This window comes from Myxocyprinus asiaticus, chromosome 48 (genome assembly GCF_019703515.2).
Source record: "Myxocyprinus asiaticus isolate MX2 ecotype Aquarium Trade chromosome 48, UBuf_Myxa_2, whole genome shotgun sequence".
Lineage (NCBI taxonomy): Eukaryota > Metazoa > Chordata > Actinopteri > Cypriniformes > Catostomidae > Myxocyprinus > Myxocyprinus asiaticus.
In genome coordinates, this window is record NC_059391.1 from 1,160,188 (window position 1) to 1,182,754 (window position 22,567).

The 22,567-nt window shown below is 39.3% G+C and overlaps 2 protein-coding genes across 2 annotated transcripts; both read right to left on the reverse strand.

Annotated features, from left to right (window-relative positions):
• Positions 1-259: 259 nt before the first annotated feature.
• Positions 260-20,157, reverse strand: frs2b (fibroblast growth factor receptor substrate 2b). The gene is made up of 7 exons (XM_051692058.1): positions 19,653-20,157; positions 18,678-18,787; positions 17,126-17,217; positions 15,691-15,877; positions 7,165-7,323; positions 5,189-5,355; positions 260-1,689 (listed from the first exon to the last, which is right to left on the reverse strand). The coding sequence occupies exons 2-7, from the start codon at positions 18,706-18,708 to the stop codon at positions 721-723; spliced, it is 1,605 nt and encodes a 534-aa protein (XP_051548018.1). The 5' UTR covers positions 18,709-18,787; positions 19,653-20,157; the 3' UTR covers positions 260-720.
• On the reverse strand, positions 7,330-15,392 carry LOC127437252 (uncharacterized). Its single transcript, XM_051692073.1, has 2 exons — positions 13,980-15,392; positions 7,330-13,708 (listed from the first exon to the last, which is right to left on the reverse strand). The coding sequence occupies exon 2, from the start codon at positions 12,733-12,735 to the stop codon at positions 11,860-11,862; it is 876 nt and encodes a 291-aa protein (XP_051548033.1). The 5' UTR covers positions 12,736-13,708; positions 13,980-15,392; the 3' UTR covers positions 7,330-11,859.
• Positions 20,158-22,567: the final 2,410 nt, after the last annotated feature.

The following is a 22,567-nucleotide window of genomic DNA, read 5'->3' on the forward strand; positions in this document are numbered from 1 at the left end:
TTACTCAATATCTGTGTGCTATATATTTTTATGCTTCAAATTTCATACCGCTAACTTAGCAACAGTATAACATGAAACTCTATTGGAATCAACTATGAGTCGAATCTTCCGTGGCATGGACAGTTGCTTCCGATGTAGAGCATTCCAAACTGGTCACTTCAGTTACCATACTGCATGTAGGCAGTAGGCACCTCACTAGATTTTGGAACAGGAGTATAGTGTATGAATAGTGCACAGCTTTTGAACTAACAACCTCAAATCAAACAAAATAGACTTTTATTGTGCCAAATATTGAAATCTGCTATATGCAGCCAAATGCAAATGTAGTGTGAAGTCTTTACATACAGATATTAAAACAACTTGCAGTGTCATCATTATATAGGGCAAATACAGAAAACACAATGTCTGATCAGTAATACTGATTTGTACCGTATGGAATAAACCTGTGGAATGTCGTCCAAAGTTGTTATTAACATAATAAAACAAAAATAAACAGGCACTGGAGAACGAGTGTAAGAAAAGTTGTAGTATATTACCATAGGAATAAAATGACAGTATATCGTGAGGTCCTCTGTTAACTTTGAGTGAACATGAGACTCTCTTTAAACTACAGGAAATCTCTATAAGTGTTACAAACAAAACGACATTTGTGATATTGGGCCCCTCTGCCTCGAATCAGTTTTAGAAACACAACGAGTGTTCGGGCAGCAGCGGGCACCATCACATGGGCAGGTCAACACTGTTATGGCGTGTTTTCCTGGAGGTACCGTCGTAACGGGGCAGCGCTTTCTGCAGGCTCGACATGGCAGCCGTGCGCTCCACGTCAATGACCGCATACAGCTCTGTCCTGCGCGTGGGTGTCTGTGGAAGCGGTGAAGTGGGCGTCTTTGGGGTCTGTGGGTTGCTAGAGCTCTCGGGTTCGGTCTGCACCTCGATATAGTTCAGTCTGTGTGACTCGAGACCCGGCCTGTGGAAATCAAAGTTAAAGAATGTCGGGGCAGATCGATCCCGCCAGCGGGCCGACTCCACCTTGTTGGCACTGAGCGGGGCTGTAACATTTTCTGTGTTGATGTAGTAGTGAGTGGGGTCGGGGCTGTAGTGCTGATGGTTGTGGAAGCCATTGATTGGCTGCGACTTGAGCTCCACGGGCTCCTCACTTTCTTCATCATCTGACCCACCCTTCGGGTGCTCTCGCAACGGAGGCAGCGCCGGTAGATTTTCGTAGTCCAGTAACACCGTTCTCCGTTGGGCGGAGTTGTTGATGTTGGCGTCAGGAGTAAGTGGTGGCTGCCGAGCTCGACGGCGCGAGAGAGCCGAGAGCGAACCATTGGAATTCTCCGGAGCTGCCGAGACTCCTGTAGAGGTGTCGTCAGGCCGACTGATTTCAAGCTCCACGCTTCCTGTGTTTTGTGAAAAAAACGTGCCGTTAGAGTTGTAGGTGGAGTCTGCCCCAACACACTGCAGTCCAGACATTGAAGCCTCACGCTGTCTCTGTCTCTGCACGGGGGTCGGGCCTAGCACGAACCGAACGCCTTCAGGTTCCAGCTGAACTCGGGGGCCTGGGTCAGGAGCCTCCTCAGGCATGGCATCTTCTGCTTCAGGTAATGACACACTCGGGTCTGTAGAATTGTCTACAATATTTTGGCTGTGCTGTTCCAGCAGACCGGTGGTGTTCACATATGTGTGACCCTGAGGAGACATTGCACAGAAGACATGCTTCAGTGACTATTGTGTTAAAATAGTGATGCAAATTGTCATATTCAGGTGATTCTTCATATATTGCCACTTGAACTTTCAAATCAAACTCTCTTTTAAAAAACATTCTTCACATTCACTAGTTGATGTATTTAATGTTTAATCTACTAACAATCTCCAACAGTGGAGAGTGCATTCAGAAAGTATTCAGACTCCATTTTTTTACATCAATCTTAAGGCTTTAGTAGCCTTATGCTAAAAGGCTTCATTTTATTTTTTTACATTAATCTACACTCCAAATCCCATAATGACAAAGCAAAAAACTGATTTTTTATAACTTTGCAAATTTATTCAAAAGAAAATATGAAATATCACACTGATGTATGTATTCAGACCCTTTGCTATGACACTTGAAATTTAGCTCAGTTGCATCCCATTTCTCTGGATCATCTTTGAGATGTTTCTACACTTCGATTGGAGTCCACCTGTGGCAAATTCAATTGATTGGACATGATTTGGAAAGGCACACACCTTTCTATATAAGGTCTCACAGCTGAAAATGCATATCAGAGCAAAAACCAAGCCATTAGGTCAAAGGAACTGCCTGCAGAGCTCAGAGACAGGATTGTATGGAGGCACAGATCTGAGGAAGGCTACACAAAAATTTTGGCTGCAGTGAAGGTTCCCAAGAGCACAGTGGCCTCCATAATTCTCAAATGGAAGAAGTTTGAAACAACCAGGAGTCTTCCTAGAGCTGGCCGCCCGGCCAAAATGAGCAATCGGGGAAGATGAGCCTTGGTAAGAGAGGTGACCAAGAACCCGATGGTCACTCTGGTTGAGCTCCAGAGATCATGTGTGGAGATGGGAGAAACTTGCAGAAGGACAACCATCACTGCAACACTCCACCAATCTGGGCTTTATGGCAGAGTGGCCAGACGGAGATGAAAGCCCACTTGGAATTTTCAAAAAAAGCACCTAAAGGACTCTCATACTGTGAGAAACAAGATTCTCTGGTCTGATGAAAAGCAGATTGAACTGTTTGGCCTCAATTCCAAGCATCATGTCTGGAGGAAACCAGCACCGCTCATCACCTGCGCAGTACCATCCAAACGGTGAAGTATGATGGTGGTAGCATCATGCTGTAAGGGTGTTTTTCAGTGGCAAGGACTGGGGAACTGGTCAGGGTTGAAGGAGAGCTGAATGCAGCAAAATACAGAGATATCCTTAATGAAAACCTGGTCCAGAGTGCTCAGGACCTCAGACTGGGCCGAAGGTTCACATTCCAACAGGACAATGACCCTGTGTGGCCCAGCTAGAGCCCAGACTTGAACCCAATCGAACATCTCTGGAGAGACCTGAAAATGGCTGTCCACTGACGGTCCCCATTCAACCTGAGAGAGCTAGAGAGGATCTGCAGAGAAGAATGGCAGAAAATCCCCAAATCCAGGTATGCAAAGCTTGTCGCATCATACCCAAAAAGACTTGAGGCTGTAATCGCTGCCAAAGGTGCTTCAACTAAGTACTGAGTTAAGGGTCTGAATACTTATGTCAATGTGATATTTCAGTTTTGTAGTTTTTTTTTGTGTGTGGATTTTTTCCCCCAATTTGGAATGCCCAGTTCCCAATGTGCTTTTAAATCCTCGTGATCGCGTAGTGATTCGCCTCAATCCGGATAGCGGAGGACGAATCCCAGTTGCCTCCGCATCCGAGATCGTCAACCCGCGCATCTCATCACGTGGCTTGAGCGCATTGCCACGAAAACATAGCGCGTGTGGAGGCTTCACGCCATCCACCGCGGCAACCACGTTCAACTCACCACACGCCCCACCGAGAACGAACCACATTATAGCGATCATGAGGAGGTTACCCCATGTGACTCTACCCTCTCTAGCAACCGGGCCAATTTGGTTGATTAGAAGACCTGGCTGGAGTCACTCAGCACGCCCTGGGATTCGAACTAGCGAACTCCAGCATCTTTACCACTGAGCTACCCAGGCCCCCAGTTTTGTATTTTTAATAAATTTGCAAAGTTATCAAAAATCGGATTTTTCCTTTGCCATTATGGGATATAAATGTAGATTGATGTGAAAAAAAAAATATTTTAAGCATTTTAGCATAAGACTGCAACACAAAATGTAAAAAAAAAAAAAAGGGGGTCTGAATACTTTCTTACTGTATATCATTTTTGCCATATTGTCTGAACTATCATGATATATTGTCATTTGCACACTTTCATTTAGCATTCATTCTGTGGTGGAAATTACATTTTAAACATTTTTAGAATACAAATGCAGACTATCATGCTAAATCTAGTTTCATATTATGTATTTTAATAAAACACAATAAAATTATATTTTCAGTTTTGCATACTTCGATAAAATTAATGCAAAAAAAGAGAGAAATCTTTTATAAATCTAGTTTAAAACACACGTCAAGTTTGTAGAAATGTAATCTTCGAGTCCATGTTGGTTTCACACATTTCTGAAAAACATATTTTTTTTGTTTTTACACACACACACACACACACAAAAAGGTCTAAAGAGAACCTCTTTAATTTTTTTTTCTTTTTGTGTGTGTGACAAGACAACAAAATGGCTACCTACATGTTGGTTACACCACATGACTGATTTGGTGGACAAAAGTTTTTCATATCTTAATATTTTTTAATAAAATTGTTTCACTGCTTATTTTTAAGAATTAATAATAAAAGATTATTCTGCACCACTCATGCCAATATTTCTTAAAAAATAAATAAAAAAATCTGCATTTAATGAGTGATTTTCTTAACACCACATTAAAAAAAATATCAAAATGACTTAACTCAGTACCTGAAAACATGTTCATCATAGAAGAGGTCTATTCAAGTAATTGTTCTGTGTGAATTGCATTTTCACTATTTTTGAATAATTAAATAGTGTGTTACGTCATTGACCCACATAATAGTATTCTCCTTCGCAAGTGATATTTACTTTGTTTACTTCACACATCACTTGTCACATAATTTACCTAAAGCATACTTTTCACAGACACTGTTGTGTTCTTGGTAACCAAGAACAGTAACTTCTGAAAAAAAAAAAAGTGCCAAAAATGTTGGTCATGGTTGAAATGACGTCACAACTGAGTAAAACTATATATAAATCAACTTCACACAATAAATAATGAAACGGTCTGTTTATTTCTCTCTTTGTTCAGATTATCATAGTTTTGTAAAATGTTAAAATATTTTTTTAATGGACTTTCATATTATAAGATTGCAAGTCTGGATCTGGTACAAGTGTAAAACAATAAATAAGGCCACCTATGAACAGTAGCCAAAATAAATGATTAAAGGCATGGATAAAAGTTTCCCAGAAAGTTTTGATGTGATTTTCATAAAACAAAAAACTTGAAATAAATGTTGAAATCTGTTAGTTTTAATAAAAAGCAACCCCTGATACATAAAGTGGCCATAGTTGAAGAAACACCCAATTCACAAATATTCATATTCACTTACTCTTACAGCCTCATCTGCAACTAAGAGGTGTGTGGACTCCTCGCCCAGTGAGGGCAAACACGCGCTCCCCACAGACGGATGCCGACTGGAGGGGTGAGACGAAGCGTCCCCTAAAGAGGGATACCGCAAGCTGCCATTGGGTAAAGAAGGGAGGATGTTGCCAGGAGCTAAAACAGAAAAACATTGAAAGAATTAAGACTCCAAAAAATGAACTACACTATGAAACCTTTGAATACTTATATCTGAAAATCAAATGAACTGTTACAAGCAAACATGATATGCAATTGTACAGGATTATGTTTGCAATGCTGTTGAATGTATCATTCAACACCATCATACCACTGGTAGTCATCAGAGGGTTTTTTTCCTGGGCCACAAATGGTCTTCCAAATATGGTCATCCATATGCTCGAAGTTGGTTTATTACATATTGTAATGAATTATAATAATTAATTAACTGCATTTTACATTTACATTCTTTTTGTCATCATATAAGCATCTGGAACCTTTGGAATTCAACAGAATTTTTTACTTTAAAAGGAATGTTCCGGGTTCAATAAACATTAAGCTCAATCGACAGCATTTGTGGCATAATGCTGATTACCACAAAAATTGATTTAAACTCATCCCTCCTTTTCATTAAAAAAAGCAAAAATCCAGTTACAGTGAAGCACAATGGAAGTCAATGGGGCCAATTTTTTGAGTGTTTAAAGACAAATTTGAAGTTTATAATTTTATAAAAGCACTTACATTAATTCTTCTGTCAAAACTCATGTATTATTTGAGCTGTAAAGTTGTTGAAATTGTCATTTTTACAGACATATTAGGGGTTTGTTAACATTACATCGTCATGACAATGAAGTTGTAAAATTAGCAATAACTTTACATTGAAAAGGTTAGTAAGTGATTTTATCACACTAGAATCATGTTTACATGCATATACTTTTGAAACAGTGAGTATTTTAATGTTAAAAAATTGGCCTCCATTCACTTCTATTGCAAGTGCCTCACTGTAAACATCAATTTCTTTTTCTTTTTTTTTTTTTTAAGAAAATGAGGAACGAGTCGAAATTACTTTTATGCTAATCAACATTATGCCACAAATTCTGTCGATTGAGCTTAACTTGTATTGAACCCGGAATATTCCTTTAAGGTCCTATGTGAAATCAAACTAAACTTAACTGAATTTAAATAACACCTTATTTCTATGGGACTAGTTATAATATTGTGACTGTACCCATGCACAGACCACTTTACGGAGTTGGGACTGTGCTCGTGAAAATGTTTTTTTCCAACTCCATTACAGATATTGTTTTCCTATCATCAGGCTTAATGATTTAAATAATCTTCAGAAATATCTGAAGGCAAAAAAGGCGAGTTTATTTCCTAATATTAAACATCATTTGAACAGAACATATTAGACAGGAGTAAAAAACCTTGTCTGTAATTTGTCCAGACTTTAAGCCCCTTTATGTACTTGCTTAGGTAAGACCATAGATGGCTCCTCATTACTGCGGTTAGGTCAATGTAGCTAGTTTTTAAAATAAAAATTGTAGTATTTATGAACAAATGCAATACTTGATGCCCCAAAACTCTTTTGCTTTTGTTTCCTCTCACATTTTGATTCATGTTCAGCCATCTCTATCATGAGTGACAGTGAGCGAGTTGTTGTGCTTGACCCCTTCCCATCCAGGGACTTTCCTGACACTTTTAGTCAGTGGTTACCAACCAAAAGAAAACCATGTAGGAGGTGTGAAATAGAACTAGCACATCAGTTTTAACTGTAATCATCCTTACGATTTTGTGTGTTTGTGTAGGTGAGAGAGAGCTCTTTTTGACTGCGAGAACAGGCACTTTTTAATGCAGAAATAACGCAAACGAAAGAAAATCAGATGGGTTTGGAACAACATGAGGGTGAATAAATGAGTTTTTATGTATGAATGAACCAATACTTGTGTGAATGGGGTGTAGACTCACTGGTAGGTGTGTGTGGTGTGAGGGGCAGGTCTGCTTCAGCTGGTGTGAGGTTGGGTTCAAACACCGGTTCCTCCACCACACTGATACTGTTGTTGTGCATGATGTCCTGCAACATGTTGAAGATCTCTTCAGCGCGGGAACACTTGAAGGCAAAGATCCCTGCAGACAGTGAGCACATGTGGTTACAAACACAAGCTACTCTGCTCTGACAGTTGACACACACCAAAAGTGCACGCTAATGCTCTGTTCCAAAAACTAGTGTGCTGCCTATAGAGGTGACATTTGAAAGCCAAGGGAACATGTTGTTACATCTCACGCAATATTGTCAACAGGCTGATCAATAGAATTTATTACATAGCTCTCTAGATACTCGATTCTGATTGGTGATATCAAACCGGTCATGCGGGTATTTCTAGTCATCTCTACTACATAACTCTCCACAAGTATGACAATGAAATACTTTCAACTCAAATCAATGTTTCTTGTCCATATATTTATTTGTTAAGTAGTCTTGTAATAAGCTTGATAGTTAGCAGTCAGACAGTCATTTTCACAATATAAAAACCAAACTCTGACCAAAATGTGTGTAGGCTAGGGATGTGCAGAACGTGTAATTGCACTGACATTTAAACGTAATTTTTTAAGTTGACTAGTCTAAAAAGAAACCCTCAGAAAACAGTCAAAAATCATTGTGTTTATGTGACCCATTTAAAATACTTCATCTATTCCAACAGCCAAATCCAACACTAAATTCTGCTGAAAAGGGCTATTTATCTGCGACGTGCATGCCTTGCATTATGATCACTGAACATTAAGTATAGACACACATTCACCTTTTTGTGAATACAGATTTATTTATTGAAAACAATTGAATGAATAATGCAGGATCAATAGAGCAACCCTAAAGCTGCCTTTTCACTGCATCCAACAGACGATAGACCAGAACTCATTCATTTCCAATGGAGAGTCACACAGGGGCTGCATGAGGTTCCAACCATCTCCGGATGCAACATTTTCAGATCCGATCTGAGCCTCTGCTGCGTTAAAATATTTCAACTCATGCGACTAGACCTTATGCAACCCCATGACCGGAAGTGATGCATTCATGCAAAACTATCAGCGCGAATTGAGAAACATCAATAGATTTCGTCCTAAACTTTTTTATAAATGTCTGCTACTTCTGTATTTTGGCCAGTTAATAATGTAGAAGTCAGAAATGATTCAGCCACTCAAGGACATTCACAGAGTTGTCCCGGAGCCACTCCTTTGTTATCTTGGCTGTGTGCTTAGGGTTGTTGTCCTGTTGGAAGATGAACCTTCACCCCAGTCTGAGGTCCAGAGCGCTCTGGAGCAGGTTTTCATCAAGGATGTCTCTGAACATTGCTGCATTCATCTTTCCCTCGATCCTGACTAGTCTCCCAGTTCCTGCCGCTGAAAAACATCCCCACAGCATGATACTGCCACCACCATGCTTCACTGTAGGGATGGTATTGGCCAGGTGATGAGCGGTGCCTGGTTTCCTCCAGACATGACGCTTGCCATTCAGGCCAAAGAGTTCAATCTTTGTTTCTCATGGTCTGAGAGTCCTTCAGGTGCCTTTTGGCATACTCTTACTGAGGAGTGGCTTCCGTCTGGCCACTCTACCATACAGGCCTGATTGGTGGAGTGCTGCAGAGATGGTTGTTCTTCTGGAAGGTTCTCCTCTCTCCAAAGAGAAACGCTGGAGCTCAGTCAGAGTGACCATCGGGTTCTTGGTCACCTCCCTGACTAAGGCCCTTCTCCCCCGACCGCTCAGTTTGGCCGGGCGGCCAGCTCTAGGAAGAGTCCTGGTGGTTCCAAACTTCTTCCATTTATGGATGATGGAGGCCACTGTGCTCAATGGGACCTTCAATGCTGCAGAAATTTTTTCTGTACCCTTCCCCAGATCTGTGCCTCCATACAATCCTGTCTCGGAGGTCTACAGACAATTCCTTGGACTTCATGGCTTGGTTTGTGCTCTGACATGCACTGTTAACTGTGGGACCTTATATAGACAGGTGTGTGCCTTTCCAAATCATGTCCAATCAACTGAATTTACCACAGGTGGACTACAATCAAGTTGTAGAAACATCTCAAGGATGATCAGTGGAAACAGGATGCACCTGAGCTCAAAATTGAGTATCATGGCAAAGGCTGTGAATATTTATGTACGTGATTTTTTTTCGTTTTTTATTTTTAATAAATTTGCAAAGATTTCAAACAAACTTCTTTCACGTTGTCATTATGGGGTATTGTTTGTAGAATTTTGAGGAAAATAATGAATTTAATCCATTTTGGAATAAGGCTGTAACATAACAAAATGTGGAAAAACTGAAGCGCTGTGAATACTTTCCGGATGCACTGTACACTTATATTTATTCATTTGGCAGACACTTTTATCCAAAGAGACTTACAGTGCACTTATTACAGGGACAATCCCCCTGGAGTAACCTGGAGTTAAGTGCCTTGCTCAAGTGGTGGTGGCTGTGGGGATCAAACTGGCAACCTTCTGCTTACCAGTTCTGTGCTTTAGCCCACTACGCCACCACCACTCACTACACACATACAAGGAATTTGACAGGAACTACCAGTGTAAACAATACAAAAACAGCAGCAAGACATGGATAATAATAAAAAATAATTATACACATACGTACACACTGTAGGGCTTTACTGTTTGTTTAGATCAGTGTTACTATCAGAAATAATAATTAATTCTTTAGTTATTAATTAATATTTAAATTAATTAATTGAATCTAACTCATTAAAACCTCATATGGGGCTCCAGTAAATGTAGTGTGCTATGTTTAGGAGCAAGTTTGGTTATTAGCAATAATTAAAGATAATTATTAAAATCAATAGAACATTGATGAGAATCAATGTTAGCTTTTTAAAATCCTTTATATCAACAATTATCAAAGATAATCGTTAATTGTTAACATCGTTGAAATATTAATTAAAATTAACACTAGCTTATTGATCATTCAAATTCAATCATCAAAGATAATTATCAATTATCAAAAATAAATAGAATATTAATAAGGATTAACAGTGACGGGGCACCACCCTGAAATCAGGGACTAATAACCAAATAGTAAAACAGTTTCAATATTAGATTGTTTTCTTAGGAAAATCGACATCCGAAGAATATCGATTTTCGGGGAAAAAAAGCAATGAATGAAGGTTTGAATCCGAGCACTGACATCCCGTCAGCATGACACAGGCGTATGCAAAACAAACCAAAACACTTCTCTTTGTAATATAAACAAAAGTTTATTTATGCAGTAATATCAATTAATAATTAATACAATGCAGTCAATAAACTTCCGACTTACAACTACAAACTAAACAGTGATATGATTAGATATGGAAATGAAATAATTCATTAACACATAAGGTGTGTGTGTGACAGTGTGTGTGTGTGTCAGTGTGGTTAGTGAGAGAGAGAGAAGTGACAGCCCTAAAGCCGATTTTGCGATAGTGGGAGAGAAAGCAGCTCTCAGTTTATCACTCAGAGACGCCGTTTTACGAGCGGGACTCGTAAAAGTCCCACGTTATTTGACTCTTTAATAGATGAACTCAGTTGCTGTCTCACCCGCGACGGCGAAATTGCACAACAATCCAATTTGGTTGGACCACAATACAGCAAAACAAATTTGTGATAATTAATACCCTGAGTATTCATAATGAGCGGACATGGCGGTCCGTAAACTGTACAAGCAAAAACCTTGAAACACAAGAATAACACACTATAATATTCTATCTCTGCCCAGACGTAAACCTCTTACTTGAATCGCATGAGGACACAGGTAGAATGTGTTTTCCTCCGTCCTTTAACTCTGACCCGGTTCCTTGAGGCTCATGTGATGACGGGAGGCCGTTTCCTCGCTCTGTCGGCGGGCACGGCTGTTGATTCTAGGCGGGCTGGCGGAGAACTCAGAAATGTCGACTTCATTGAAGATGGAAGAGAAATCTTTAATCTCTTCAATTCTGTAGGCAAACGGATGAAGATGCGAATTGCTCGACGGTCTCCTTCGGATCCATTAGAGTGTTTGGTTGAACACAGAGTAATCTCAACTCGTCCAGCGAGATGGAGATTGTACGGCCACAGTTTCAAGTCGGACGTTACTTCCTTGTGCCACGAGGTTGCACCTGAGAGCAGCAAAGAGCTACGTCTATATTCGGTGAACAAAGTCGCTGGAAGCAACTCACGAAACATTTCAGAGGTATTTCAACTCCTGATGATGTCATGTTTGAGGGATGTTCTGTTGTGTGCCTCATCCAATAGGAGTTGAGAGTTCGATCCTTTAGTGAGCAAGGTTTCATGGATTTGTAGTCTGTTTTGGACTCCCTTTGTTTGATTTTGGCGCGATTTATCAGTAAGATTTACGACTTGGAAGGTGGGGGCTTGAGTTAGGTTTTTACGACTGTATTAGGCCTGCCTTTGTCTTCTATCTGAATACATGAGGCCCAACAACACACACAGACATACGTAGTGCAAATCTAATACAAATCTGTTATCTACAGTGCAAAATACAAATCTGTTATGCACAGTGCAAATGTTTTTGTTTGTTTTTTTCCCAGAGGAATGAAATGGCAGAAGAGGTTGGATGTGTTGGATAAATATAAAAAATACTAAACTGTGTATTGCACATAGTTATTGCTCAATGGGGCAATTTAACTGTTCATGAGATGGATAGACTGAGGGAAAAATCTGTTCCTGTGCCTGACGGTTCTGGTGCTCAGAGCTCTGAAGCGTTGGCCAGAAGGCAACAGTTCAAAAAGGTAGTGGGCAGGGTGAGTGGGGTCCAGAGTGATTTTTCCAGCCTTTTTCCTCACTCTGGAAGTGTATAGTTCTTGAAGGGAGGGCAGGGGGTCAACCAATAATCCTCTCAGCTGGTGAAGGAAGTACAACCTCTGCTGGGCCTTTTTCACAGTGGAGTCAATGTGTGTCTCCCACTTCAGGTCCTGTGAGATGGTAGTGCCCAGGTACATGAATGACTCCACTGCTGCCACAGTGCTGTTTAGAATGGTGAGGGGGGTCAGTGTTGGGGTGCTCCTCCTAAAGTCCACAATCATCTCCACCGTTTTGAGCGTGTTCAGCTCAAGGTTGTTTTGACTACACCAGACAGCCAGCTGTTCAACCTCCCTTCTGTATGCAGACTCATCGTCATCTCGGATGAGGCCGATGACAGTGGCATCATCTGCAAACTTCAGGAGCTTGACAGAAGGGTCCTTAGCGATGCAGTCATTGGTGTAGAGGGAGAAGAATAGTGGGGAGAGCACACATCCCTGGGGGGCACCAGTGCTGATTGTACAGGTGCTGGAAGTGAGTTTCCCCTGTCTCACAAGCTGCTGCCTGTCCATCAGAAAGCTGGTAATCCACTGACAAATAGACATGGGAACAGAGAGTTGGTGTAATTTATTCTGGAGTATAGCTGGGATGATGGTGTTGAAAGCTGAACTGAAGTCCACAAAAAAGGATCCTTGCATATGTCCCTTGTCTATCCAGATGTTGCAGGATATGATGCAATCCCATGTTGACTGCATCATCCACAGACCTGTTTGCTTGATAAGCAAATTGAAGGGGATCTAGAAAGGGTCCAGTGATGTTCTTCAGGTGGGCCAACACCAGTCTCTCAAATGATTTCATGACCACAGACGTCAGGGCGACAGGTCTGTAGTCATTAAGTCCTGTGATTTTTGGTTTCTCTGGGACAGGCATAATGATTGAGTGTTTGAAGCAGCATGGGACTTCACACTGCTCAAGTGATCTATTGAAGATCTGTGTGAAGATGGGGGCCAGCTAGTTAGCACAGGATCGAAGACACGCTGGTGAGACGCCATCTGGGCCTGAAGCTTTCCTCGTCTTTTGTTTCCGAAAGACGCGGCTCACATCATCTTCACAGATCTTAAGTGCAGGTTGAGTAGCAGGAGGGGGGAGGAATGGGGTTGCAGGAGGTGTTGGTGTTTGTGTGAAGTGAAGGTCAGCGTGGGTGTGGGGTGTGAGATTGGGCCTTTCAATTCTGCAGTAGAACACATTCAGGTCGTCAGCCAGTTGTTGGTCCACCAGAGGGTTGGGGGTAGGAGTCCTATAATTTGTGAGTTGTTTCATGCCACTCCACACTGATGCAGGGTCTTTAGCTGAAAACTTGTTTTTCAGCTTCTCAGAGTATCTTCTTTTAGCCACTCTGATTTCCTTGTTCAGTGTGTTCCTGGCCTGATTGTACAAGACTTTATCCCCACCCCTGTAAGCATCCTCTTTGGCCTGATGAAGCTGCCTGAGCTCTGCTGTAAACCACGGTTTGTCATTGTTGAACTTTAAATAAGTCCTAGTAGGAATGCACATATCCTCACAGAAACTGATATATGATGTAACAGTATCTGTGAGCTTGTCCAGGTCTGTGGCTGCAGCCTCAAAAACACTCCAATCCGTGCATCGAAGCAGGCTTGTAGTTCCCGCTCTGCTACATTGGTCCATCTCTTTACAGTCCTTACTACTGGCTTGGCTGATTTTAATTTCTGCCTGTAGGTTGGAATAAGATGAATCAGACAGTGATCAGAGAGTCCCAAAGCTGCTAGGGACAGAGCGATATGCATCATTTATTGTTGTGTAACAATGATCCAGTATGTTCCTGTCTCTGGTGGGGCATGTAATGTTCTGTTTGTATTTGGGCAGTTCACGTGTGAGATTTGCTTTGTTAAAATCCCCAAGAATAATAATAACTGAGTCTGGGTATTGTTGTTCTGTGTCTGTGATTTGATCAGTCAGCTGTTGCAGCGCTGTGTTCACACACCAACTTTCATTGATGTAAAAGCATGTTCCACCGCCTCTCGTTTTCCCCGTTAACTCCGCGATGCGATCCGCTCTGAACAGCTGAAAGCCCGGCAGATGTAACACGCTGTCCGGAATGGCTTTACTCAGCCAGGATTCTGTGAAGCACAAGGCAGCAGAGATTGAAAAGTCCTTGTTTGTACAGGTGAGAAGATGTAGTTTGTCCATTTTGTTAGGAAGAGACCGGAGATTCGCTAGATGAATGCTCGGCAGTGCTGTTCGAAAGCTGCGCCAACGGAGCCTGACCAGCGCGCCTGCTCGTCTCCCTCGCCTGCATCTCATAGCGTTTAAACAACACAGCCGCGCCTCCGACTAAAATGTCCAGCAAAACGTCCGAATATTCAAAAACCGGGAAAAGGTTGTCTGGTATATGCTGCCGAATGTTCAGCAGTTCGTCCCTGGTAAAACTGACTGGAAAATTATTACTAAACACAGGACAAACAAACAAAAACAGCAAAAGAACTGAAGAGCTACACACCAAGGCGGCCATCCGCGGCGCCATCTTGATGATTTTTTTTTTTTTATTTCTGATTCTTATTTGCTGATTTAGGGTTGATGTTGCTGTTATCATAATATTAACTATAAGAACAGTAATAATGATAAATAATACTCTTAATAATAAATACTGAGTGAATATTAATCCTGAATTTTATTGAATTAATCTGCTCAACAAAAAAAAAAAAACACACAAAAAAAAAAAAAAATCACACACAATAATGTAATTCTGAGGTAAACCTCTGGTAGCTTATTCAATGAATAAAATCCATTGCGAGCAAAATGACAAATCATCACGACTGCCACTAGGGGGAGAAATACGACAGTCATATGCAAACATCAGACACAGTGAAAAGTGGCTTAATAGCCTGTTTTAAATGGAATTCACCAAGTAAAAGTTACTTAACATATTAAAACAGTCAGGACATTGTTGAGAAGGAAGAAGCTGTGTTGAGAAATATGTTTGAAAAGATAAAGACTTTTGTGCAACGAACAATGAGATGATAATCATCGTGAAAATCATCCGATTATCGCTGCGTGAAAAAGGCATTAATCCCAAGCCTTGTGCTTTACATGTGGCTTGCAGGGTTACTGCCTATGTACAGCATTTCACATTCAGTCCTTTGTGAAAGATTTAGAATAGAGTTAGGATGCTGCCATAAAAGGCAGCTGGCTTCTGCTTATGTAGGCAGCAAGGGAGCTTACTAGGTTTTGGAACAGAGTGGTTCAAATGTTGATACTGGCAAATAATATTCAGAATAAAACACACTTCATGATGGATACATAAAAACACACACACACACACACAACACAATACAACAGTATTGTGGCATTATTCTGATTCTTAAACAGGGATGCCAGTATTTACTGCTACTGTTAGGAGCTGCAGTGGTGCACAGCAAGCCGTACTTACCTGATCAAGTATGCAAACTCTCTCAAGCTCATCCTTGTGAAAGCATGGGTTCAAAGTTAACATTCTTGCATTAATCACTGCAGACGTCTTCAAAGTGAAGACTCTTACCAACTATATATGTCTAAACAGCCAATTATTCCCCCCAAAAATATAAATGAAATGCTGGTTTATGGTGGTTCTGCATTTTATTCTGGTGTTTACATTTTTATAATTGAAGAACTTACAAATATGAAGAGTTTGGTAAATCATGAGATTTTGCCTTTACCTTGACCCGTCTGGCAGCGCCGGCCGCTCTCAAATGAGAAGAGATTTGAATCGTAGCCATAGCGACGCAGGCACAGGTAAGGCCACTTGACAGCATCACATTTGCGTGTCCGCAGGACTAGTTCATCCTCTGTTAGCTCCATGATTCCTGCTCCCAGCTCATTCCCATCATCATCTACATTCACCACCTGAACACAGCAAAACAAACCCAACTAAATGTAAAATCATCAAAACAAACAACTCACACTTATCAGGCCAAACACAACAAAGCAAATTCAACTCAACACATTAACCCAAACCAGTGTTAAAAATTACTGATAAAAATGTTTGCTTACAAAGGGTTTTTGATGTCAACAATAACCAAGATGAGACAAAAAGGATGCATCATGACGATCGTTAAACGATTTGAATGAAAACATAATGGTGACGAAAATTCAGGGACTAAAAACAGTTCAAGGAACAAAAACTGAAAACGAACAAAACTTTTTGCAGAACGTAACCAAAAAAAAAAAGAAAAAAAAGAAAAAAAGTGATTTTAGATTGTTCCGAAGTGAAACGTTATTTATAAAAGCTGGTAACCGGTTAATTTTGTTCCAATTTTTTTTTTTCATGAAAACAAAGGTCAAAGGGTTTATCACAGTACATTTTTGGAACTACACCACTTCATATTGCCCAAAAAAATGAAACATGTGCTTTGATCCTGAAGGAAACTGCTGCACCACACTTTTTTTTTTTTTGCCTAATTGCCCATTGTGGATGTTGCATTCTGTGTATGAAGACCTTTAACAACTATGTAGAATTACTACATATACATGTCCTGCTAATCCAGATACAAGGAAAACATTATTAGAGGTAAAAAGTACATTTCTCAGTTGTGTTCATGTCTTCAGTGAATTATTGTTATATGATGCATTAATACAGATTTGATGCTGCCGGGTTTTGACTCAGAAGCAGATCTGTAATTAAAATTATACTTAACTGTTAATCTTGCGAGATCTGGTAACACTGCAATTGGTATTTCCCCCACCTCTTAGCGCAAAGTAACATCATTTTAAAAAGAACGTTATTAACTGTTCTTTTATTTTGTTCTAACCAGTTACCATTTGGAAAGGTGGCTGCAGAACTTCTGAACTGGAACGAAAAAATACTGTTTTTGCTCAGAATGATCCAAATGAAAAATATTTTGTTTTTAATCCCTGCGAAAATTTGACGAGAAAAAATATAATGTTGCAAGAAATTAACAGTCCACAAACAGAAGAACAGGATTTTAGAAGAAACATCTAGAAATAATTCATCTAATCCAATAATCCAGTATGTTGTGGATTTCCCCGCTTGAGCTGCATGAACAGAAAGTTGAATATGACATGACAAAATATAGACTAAACTGAAATATCTTACCATAGAAAAGCCTCACAATCTAATATATAAATACTGACCTTAAATTTACTCTGGTGATTGTCAGGGATCGATTCTTTATCTGGACAGCTAAAACAGCTTCCCATGGCTTCTTCAGAGGACCATTTGATACCTAAGTCAAAGACAAACATTTATCATTGGAAAATTAAGGCCCCTATATACTTCCTAAGAAATCAAATCTGGCCAAATAGAAGGTGTTGTTTGTTTTGGTGGTTCCTAACAGCTCGCCAGGGTGAACTTTCAGGAAAACTTCTAACCGGCTGCTAAACATCTTCTTACCGCCATTGGTCCATGTCATCGGTAGGTGTGACCTGGAGCTCCACCTCCTTTGAGGCCGAGAACTCACGGTCAACATGAACACACATTAGCGAGGTGATCTGTATAATCGTTTGCGTGGAGACATTTTCCAAGACCATACAATTTTTTTCGTTTAATTAGTCTACAAAAGGAATCAATCTACTCAAATACACTTAAGTGTCCATTCATTTGTTTTATATGCTGCTTCACTCATGTTCTGTCTGCAGCCAAAAGCCAATCACACATTCATTCACATATCCATCTCTAATCATACTTTTGTCTGTATTCTACACGTTAACACTCTTTCATACACCCATCTTTGCAGTAGTGTCAGTTTCACCATAAATTACAGTAACAGAGGGTAACCGCACATATTAGCTTGTGTGAGCAGAATTCAAACAAGATCAGATTCAGAATGTAAACAAGACAATTTACACGTTACACATCATCTACTGCATGTATATAACTCTATAAATGATCATCGAGTAGTTAATACAGCTTCTTTTACTGATAATTGATAACACATCTTAATGCCATATTACTTGATGTTTTACGTGTAGTCTTGAGCATCCTCATATTCTGTTATGGTCTCTAAACACCTCCCACAGAAGAGTGGCCGGTGTCTGAATGTTCACAAACCGTATGTCGTTGCTCAGCTGTTTCAAACAAAGACGCACTTGTCCTTAATGTTTCTTAAACATCTCCTCATACTATTTATTCATTTATCTTTTTATTTGCACAGCTTTAGTAGTGTAATAGTGAAATGGTCATTGCCAATTAGCACTAATAAAAATGAGAAATCTTAAAAATATAGCTTAAAAAAATAAGTGTCAAATTCGTAGAAATGTAAACTTTGTGTCCACCACCTCACTTTAATTTAGTGGGAAAAGTTTTTCAAATACTTATGATTTTTTAAACAAAAGTGTTTCACTGTTTCTTTTTTTAAGAAATAATAATAAAAGATTATTCTGCTCTGCTCATACCAACATTTCTTTTCTCAAGAATTTCAGCTTTTAATTACATTTTTTTTATTTTGGTGTGTGGATGTCACCACATGGCATTTTTTACTATAGCCCTAGAAAAGTAATAAAAACAAAAACTTTGGACTCAGTAACTGACAACATATTCATCATATTGAGAGGTTTTGCATGAATTACATTTTGATGTATTTATTAATAACTTGATAGATCCTGACCAATAAAAAACAAACGAGTGTCATGTCACTGATCCATTACTTAGTAGTGACATTTTTAAAATGATGAAATGACAGTTTACCCAGATCCAGCCACCAGGGTTCCTGGTTCATTCCCCAGCCCAAAGCAAACAGTCATTCTCTGAATGTAGAATGGCTATATGGATGTGACAGTCTGAAGCAACTCTATTACCTGTTAAAGCATAAACCAAATATGATGCATGTCATAACACCATCTTACTGTACTCTCATGAAACAAGGTTCCCAAAACACATGAATTGATCAATGCTAAAAGAAGGAACTGTCTAAACAGCATCTGTATAATGACAGAGATTCAGAAAGGCATAAATGGGAGCTGATGAGTTCGAGCTCAAGTTCAGCTCTGTGCATGATGTCACTGTAAGAGGCCATGAAAAGCCTCCTGTCCTGAGGATGAGGTGAGTTATCTTAATGGATCAAATGGTTTGGAAAATTAAACATTCCTGGAATATTTTCACACAGCACCCCTCCCCTCTCACATTGAAACTCATCGTAAAAGAAAACCATATTTCACCAAACCGTATCTCCTTTTGACAGCCTATAAAATTATTTCAAACTTCTGTACTTTTATGACGGCCTTCATGCATTTAGATGCTGCCAAATTCTAACATAACTAATTATGATGACTAACAGTTGTTAGTCATCATAATCATTACCCTGCTAAAAAATGTTTAGAGTAAACAAACGCAAAACCACTGTCATTACTTGGGCAAATCAAAACAATAACTCGTAAACTTGATTCTATTTTAATTCAAACAGGGACATGTATCACATTTGAGCACTGAAATAAAGTTCCATCACTACAGTCTGTTTAAACAAGTGAAACCTGCTTCATTTAAATAGCATGTATAGTTTCAATTTAACTAACTAACCACTGTTTAGATCTCTGTACAACACTTTTTCAAGGCATAAATTCAGTATTTGATCATATGTGCATCTCTTCATGTTGCTTACACAACTAATATATGTTCATTTCATATATGCACATATCCCCTTAATTAAATTACATTAATACTTACGTGAAGCTCATAATCAGTCGAGGTGAGTGTTTTCATCGCTTAATAGTCTACATTATTATCGCACGTTTATCTGTTTAATTTTATTATGAGTTAGTCACTAGCTCAACTAGCTAACTAGCTAACTAGCACAGATCCGCCTGACCGCCAAAATAACTTCTCTTTCACTCAGATCAACTCAAACTAACCGTGCAAAACACACTGTAACCGTCCTATGTCACACGTGATGTTTTAAAGTCGATGTGCATGTTAAAGAAACTAGTTTAAATCGGATTTGAATGTTATTTGTGGGTTTGTTTTGTCGCTCGCTGTGGGTCAGTATGTGCTAGCGTTAGCTTCTACCTAGCGTGTCACTGCGCATGCGCGCGGATGAGTCATTTTACGTGAGTGACGTTCAGCGCGCGCTCGAGACTGAGCGCAGAATGGACTGTCTACACTGGATCAAAACTACTGCGCGTTGTAAAATTAGCACCATTTTCCAGACAACTTCTTCTTCTTCTTCTTGTTTAATGGCGATCAACTCTTTAGGAGCATTATCGCCACCTACTGTACTGGATGGCAAATTAAACTTGTATGGGTGATGAGTCTGAAGTTTAAAATCTGTATGGATGTTTCATACTCCTTCCCAATCAGTGGACCAATCAGAGCGCATGCTCATGCTAGCGCTTTGTGTTCAGTTCCTCTAACATTCACAATTAGCTCTTCATGCTCCAGATTAGGTAGAGTATTTCCATCCACACATATTATATTCTAGACCCTAGAACTGAGTCATATATAAATTTAATTAGTGCTCTTTATACCTGTCTGTCCATTAAACCTTTTCCTAAAATATCCACATACTTCATTCTGTCCTCCCCATTCTTTAAGTGACCAAATAATATATCACGATACATATTATATTTATTACAAATAAAAAGCACATGACATACATTTTCAGATACACCACACACATCGCATAATTTATTTTCATGCAAACCCACAAGTGCCAGTGTTGATTTCAACCCTGTGTGTCCCAGTCGTAATCTAGACAGCAATACTTCTTCTTTTCTATTTCCTCCCTGGCAATTTATCCTCCCTACTGTCTGTGTAATACTATAACACCATCCCCTGTGTTACTACTGTCCCATCTAATTTGCCATTTATTTATTAACTTTTTCTTTAGAACCCATAGGTACTTTAACATCCACCTCCCTCTTGTCTAGTGCTTTTTTTGCTAGTTTATCAGCAACTTCATTACCAGATACTCCAACATGTGCTGGTACCCAACAAAAATACACCACTATTCCAGCCTCTTTCAGTCTTTATAATGATAAATATACTTCCATTAACAAATCTTCTCTGTCTGATCTTGCATGTATTATACTAATTAAAGCTGAAGAAGAATCTGAGCATATTTGATTTTTGTTTGGTCTGACTTGTTCAACCCACTGTATTCCTATTATTATAGCAGTTAACTCTGCAGTGTACACAGATAATTCATCGGGCAATTTCATACTAATTTGTGTTTTAAATTTCGGAATATATAAACCTATTCCAACCTTTTGACGACAGGTTCCTTAGAACCATCTGCAAATATTTGTAAAATTGAATAAAATGTGTTATTTAAAATAGCATTAACCTCGTTTCCATTGTATTCTTCTTTGGACTTGTCTAGTAAGCTCAAATCTACAAGCGGTTCAGGGACTCTCCATGGTGGAGCATCAGTAAGCGGTACATTAGGACAGATCTTATTGTCCATGCCACATTCCTTAGCCCACATTCTACTCTTCCATCCAAAACTATGTCCTCCATCATATGAATATTCCCAGCACTCCTCCAATACTTTGTGAGTAAGATGATTATTCGTTGATTGTTGATGATTATTCGTTGAATACCCAGTATGTCACTGCCAGTTTTTCCCTTCTAAGATCTAGAGGCATCCCTCCCATTTTTACCCCAATATCTACAGGGGATGTTTTAACTGCTCCACAACATATTCTTAATGCTCTGGATTGAATAACATCTAGTTTTTTTCAGTAAAGACTTGGTTGCTGACCCATATACAATGCATCCATAATCAAAGCAAGAACGAATCAATGCTTGATACATGCACAACAATGCACTATGATTAGCTCCCCAATTGTGACTAGCAACCGTACGCATGCAATTTATGATCTTTTTACACTTTGATTCAATTTTACTTATATGCAATTTCCATGTAAATTTTTCATCAAACCATAAACCAAGATATTTAAAAACGGGTACTCTTTCCAATGTTTGATCATACAACTTCAGATCTAAATGTTCAGTCCTCTTGTTCTTTGTGAATAACATGTATTTTGTTTTTGAGACTGAAAACTTTAGACCCCAATCCAGTGACCATTCCTCTACTTCTTTAATTGACTCCTGTATGCCTTTAACTACATTTTTAATATTATGGCCTCTCTTCCATAATGCTCAGTCATCTGCATTAAGAGCTAATCCTATTCCTGGTTTTTTAACTTTATCAAAAACATCATTAATCATTAAATTAAACAATATTGGGCTAATTGCACTACCCTGCGGAGTTCCATTTAGAATGTTATAAGGAGCTGATAGTTCTTCTCCAGTTTTATCCTGAAAAGTGCATTCGAATAAAAAGTCTAAAACCCAGTTATAAAATTTGCCACCTATTCCAATTTTATTCAGTTTAATTAGCAAACCTTCCCTCCACAAAGTGTCATAAGCCTTTTCTATGTCAAAGACTGCAATCATGTATTCTTTCATTACAAACGCTTTTTTAACTTCATTTTCAAACAATACCAAAGGATCTACTGTAGACCTACATTTCCTAAAACCACTTTGAAACGTTGATAACACTTCCCTTTTCTCCAAAATGTAATTCAGTCGCCACACAATCATTTTTTCCATTACTTCACATAGTGTAGAGGTAAGAGCGA

Coding starts and splice junctions, on each gene's coding strand:
- LOC127437252 (XM_051692073.1), bottom strand. CDS start 12,735: ATGATGCAGTCAACATGGGATTGCATCATATCCTGCAACATCTGGATA.
- frs2b (XM_051692058.1), bottom strand. CDS start 18,708: ATGAACCAGGAACCCTGGTGGCTGGATCTGG. Junction 5,356..7,164: donor CACACCACACACACCTACCA/GTGAGTCTACAC, acceptor TTTCTGTTTTAG/CTCCTGGCAACATCCTCCCT. Junction 1,690..5,188: donor TTGCAGATGAGGCTGTAAGA/GTAAGTGAATAT, acceptor ATGTCTCCTCAG/GGTCACACATATGTGAACAC.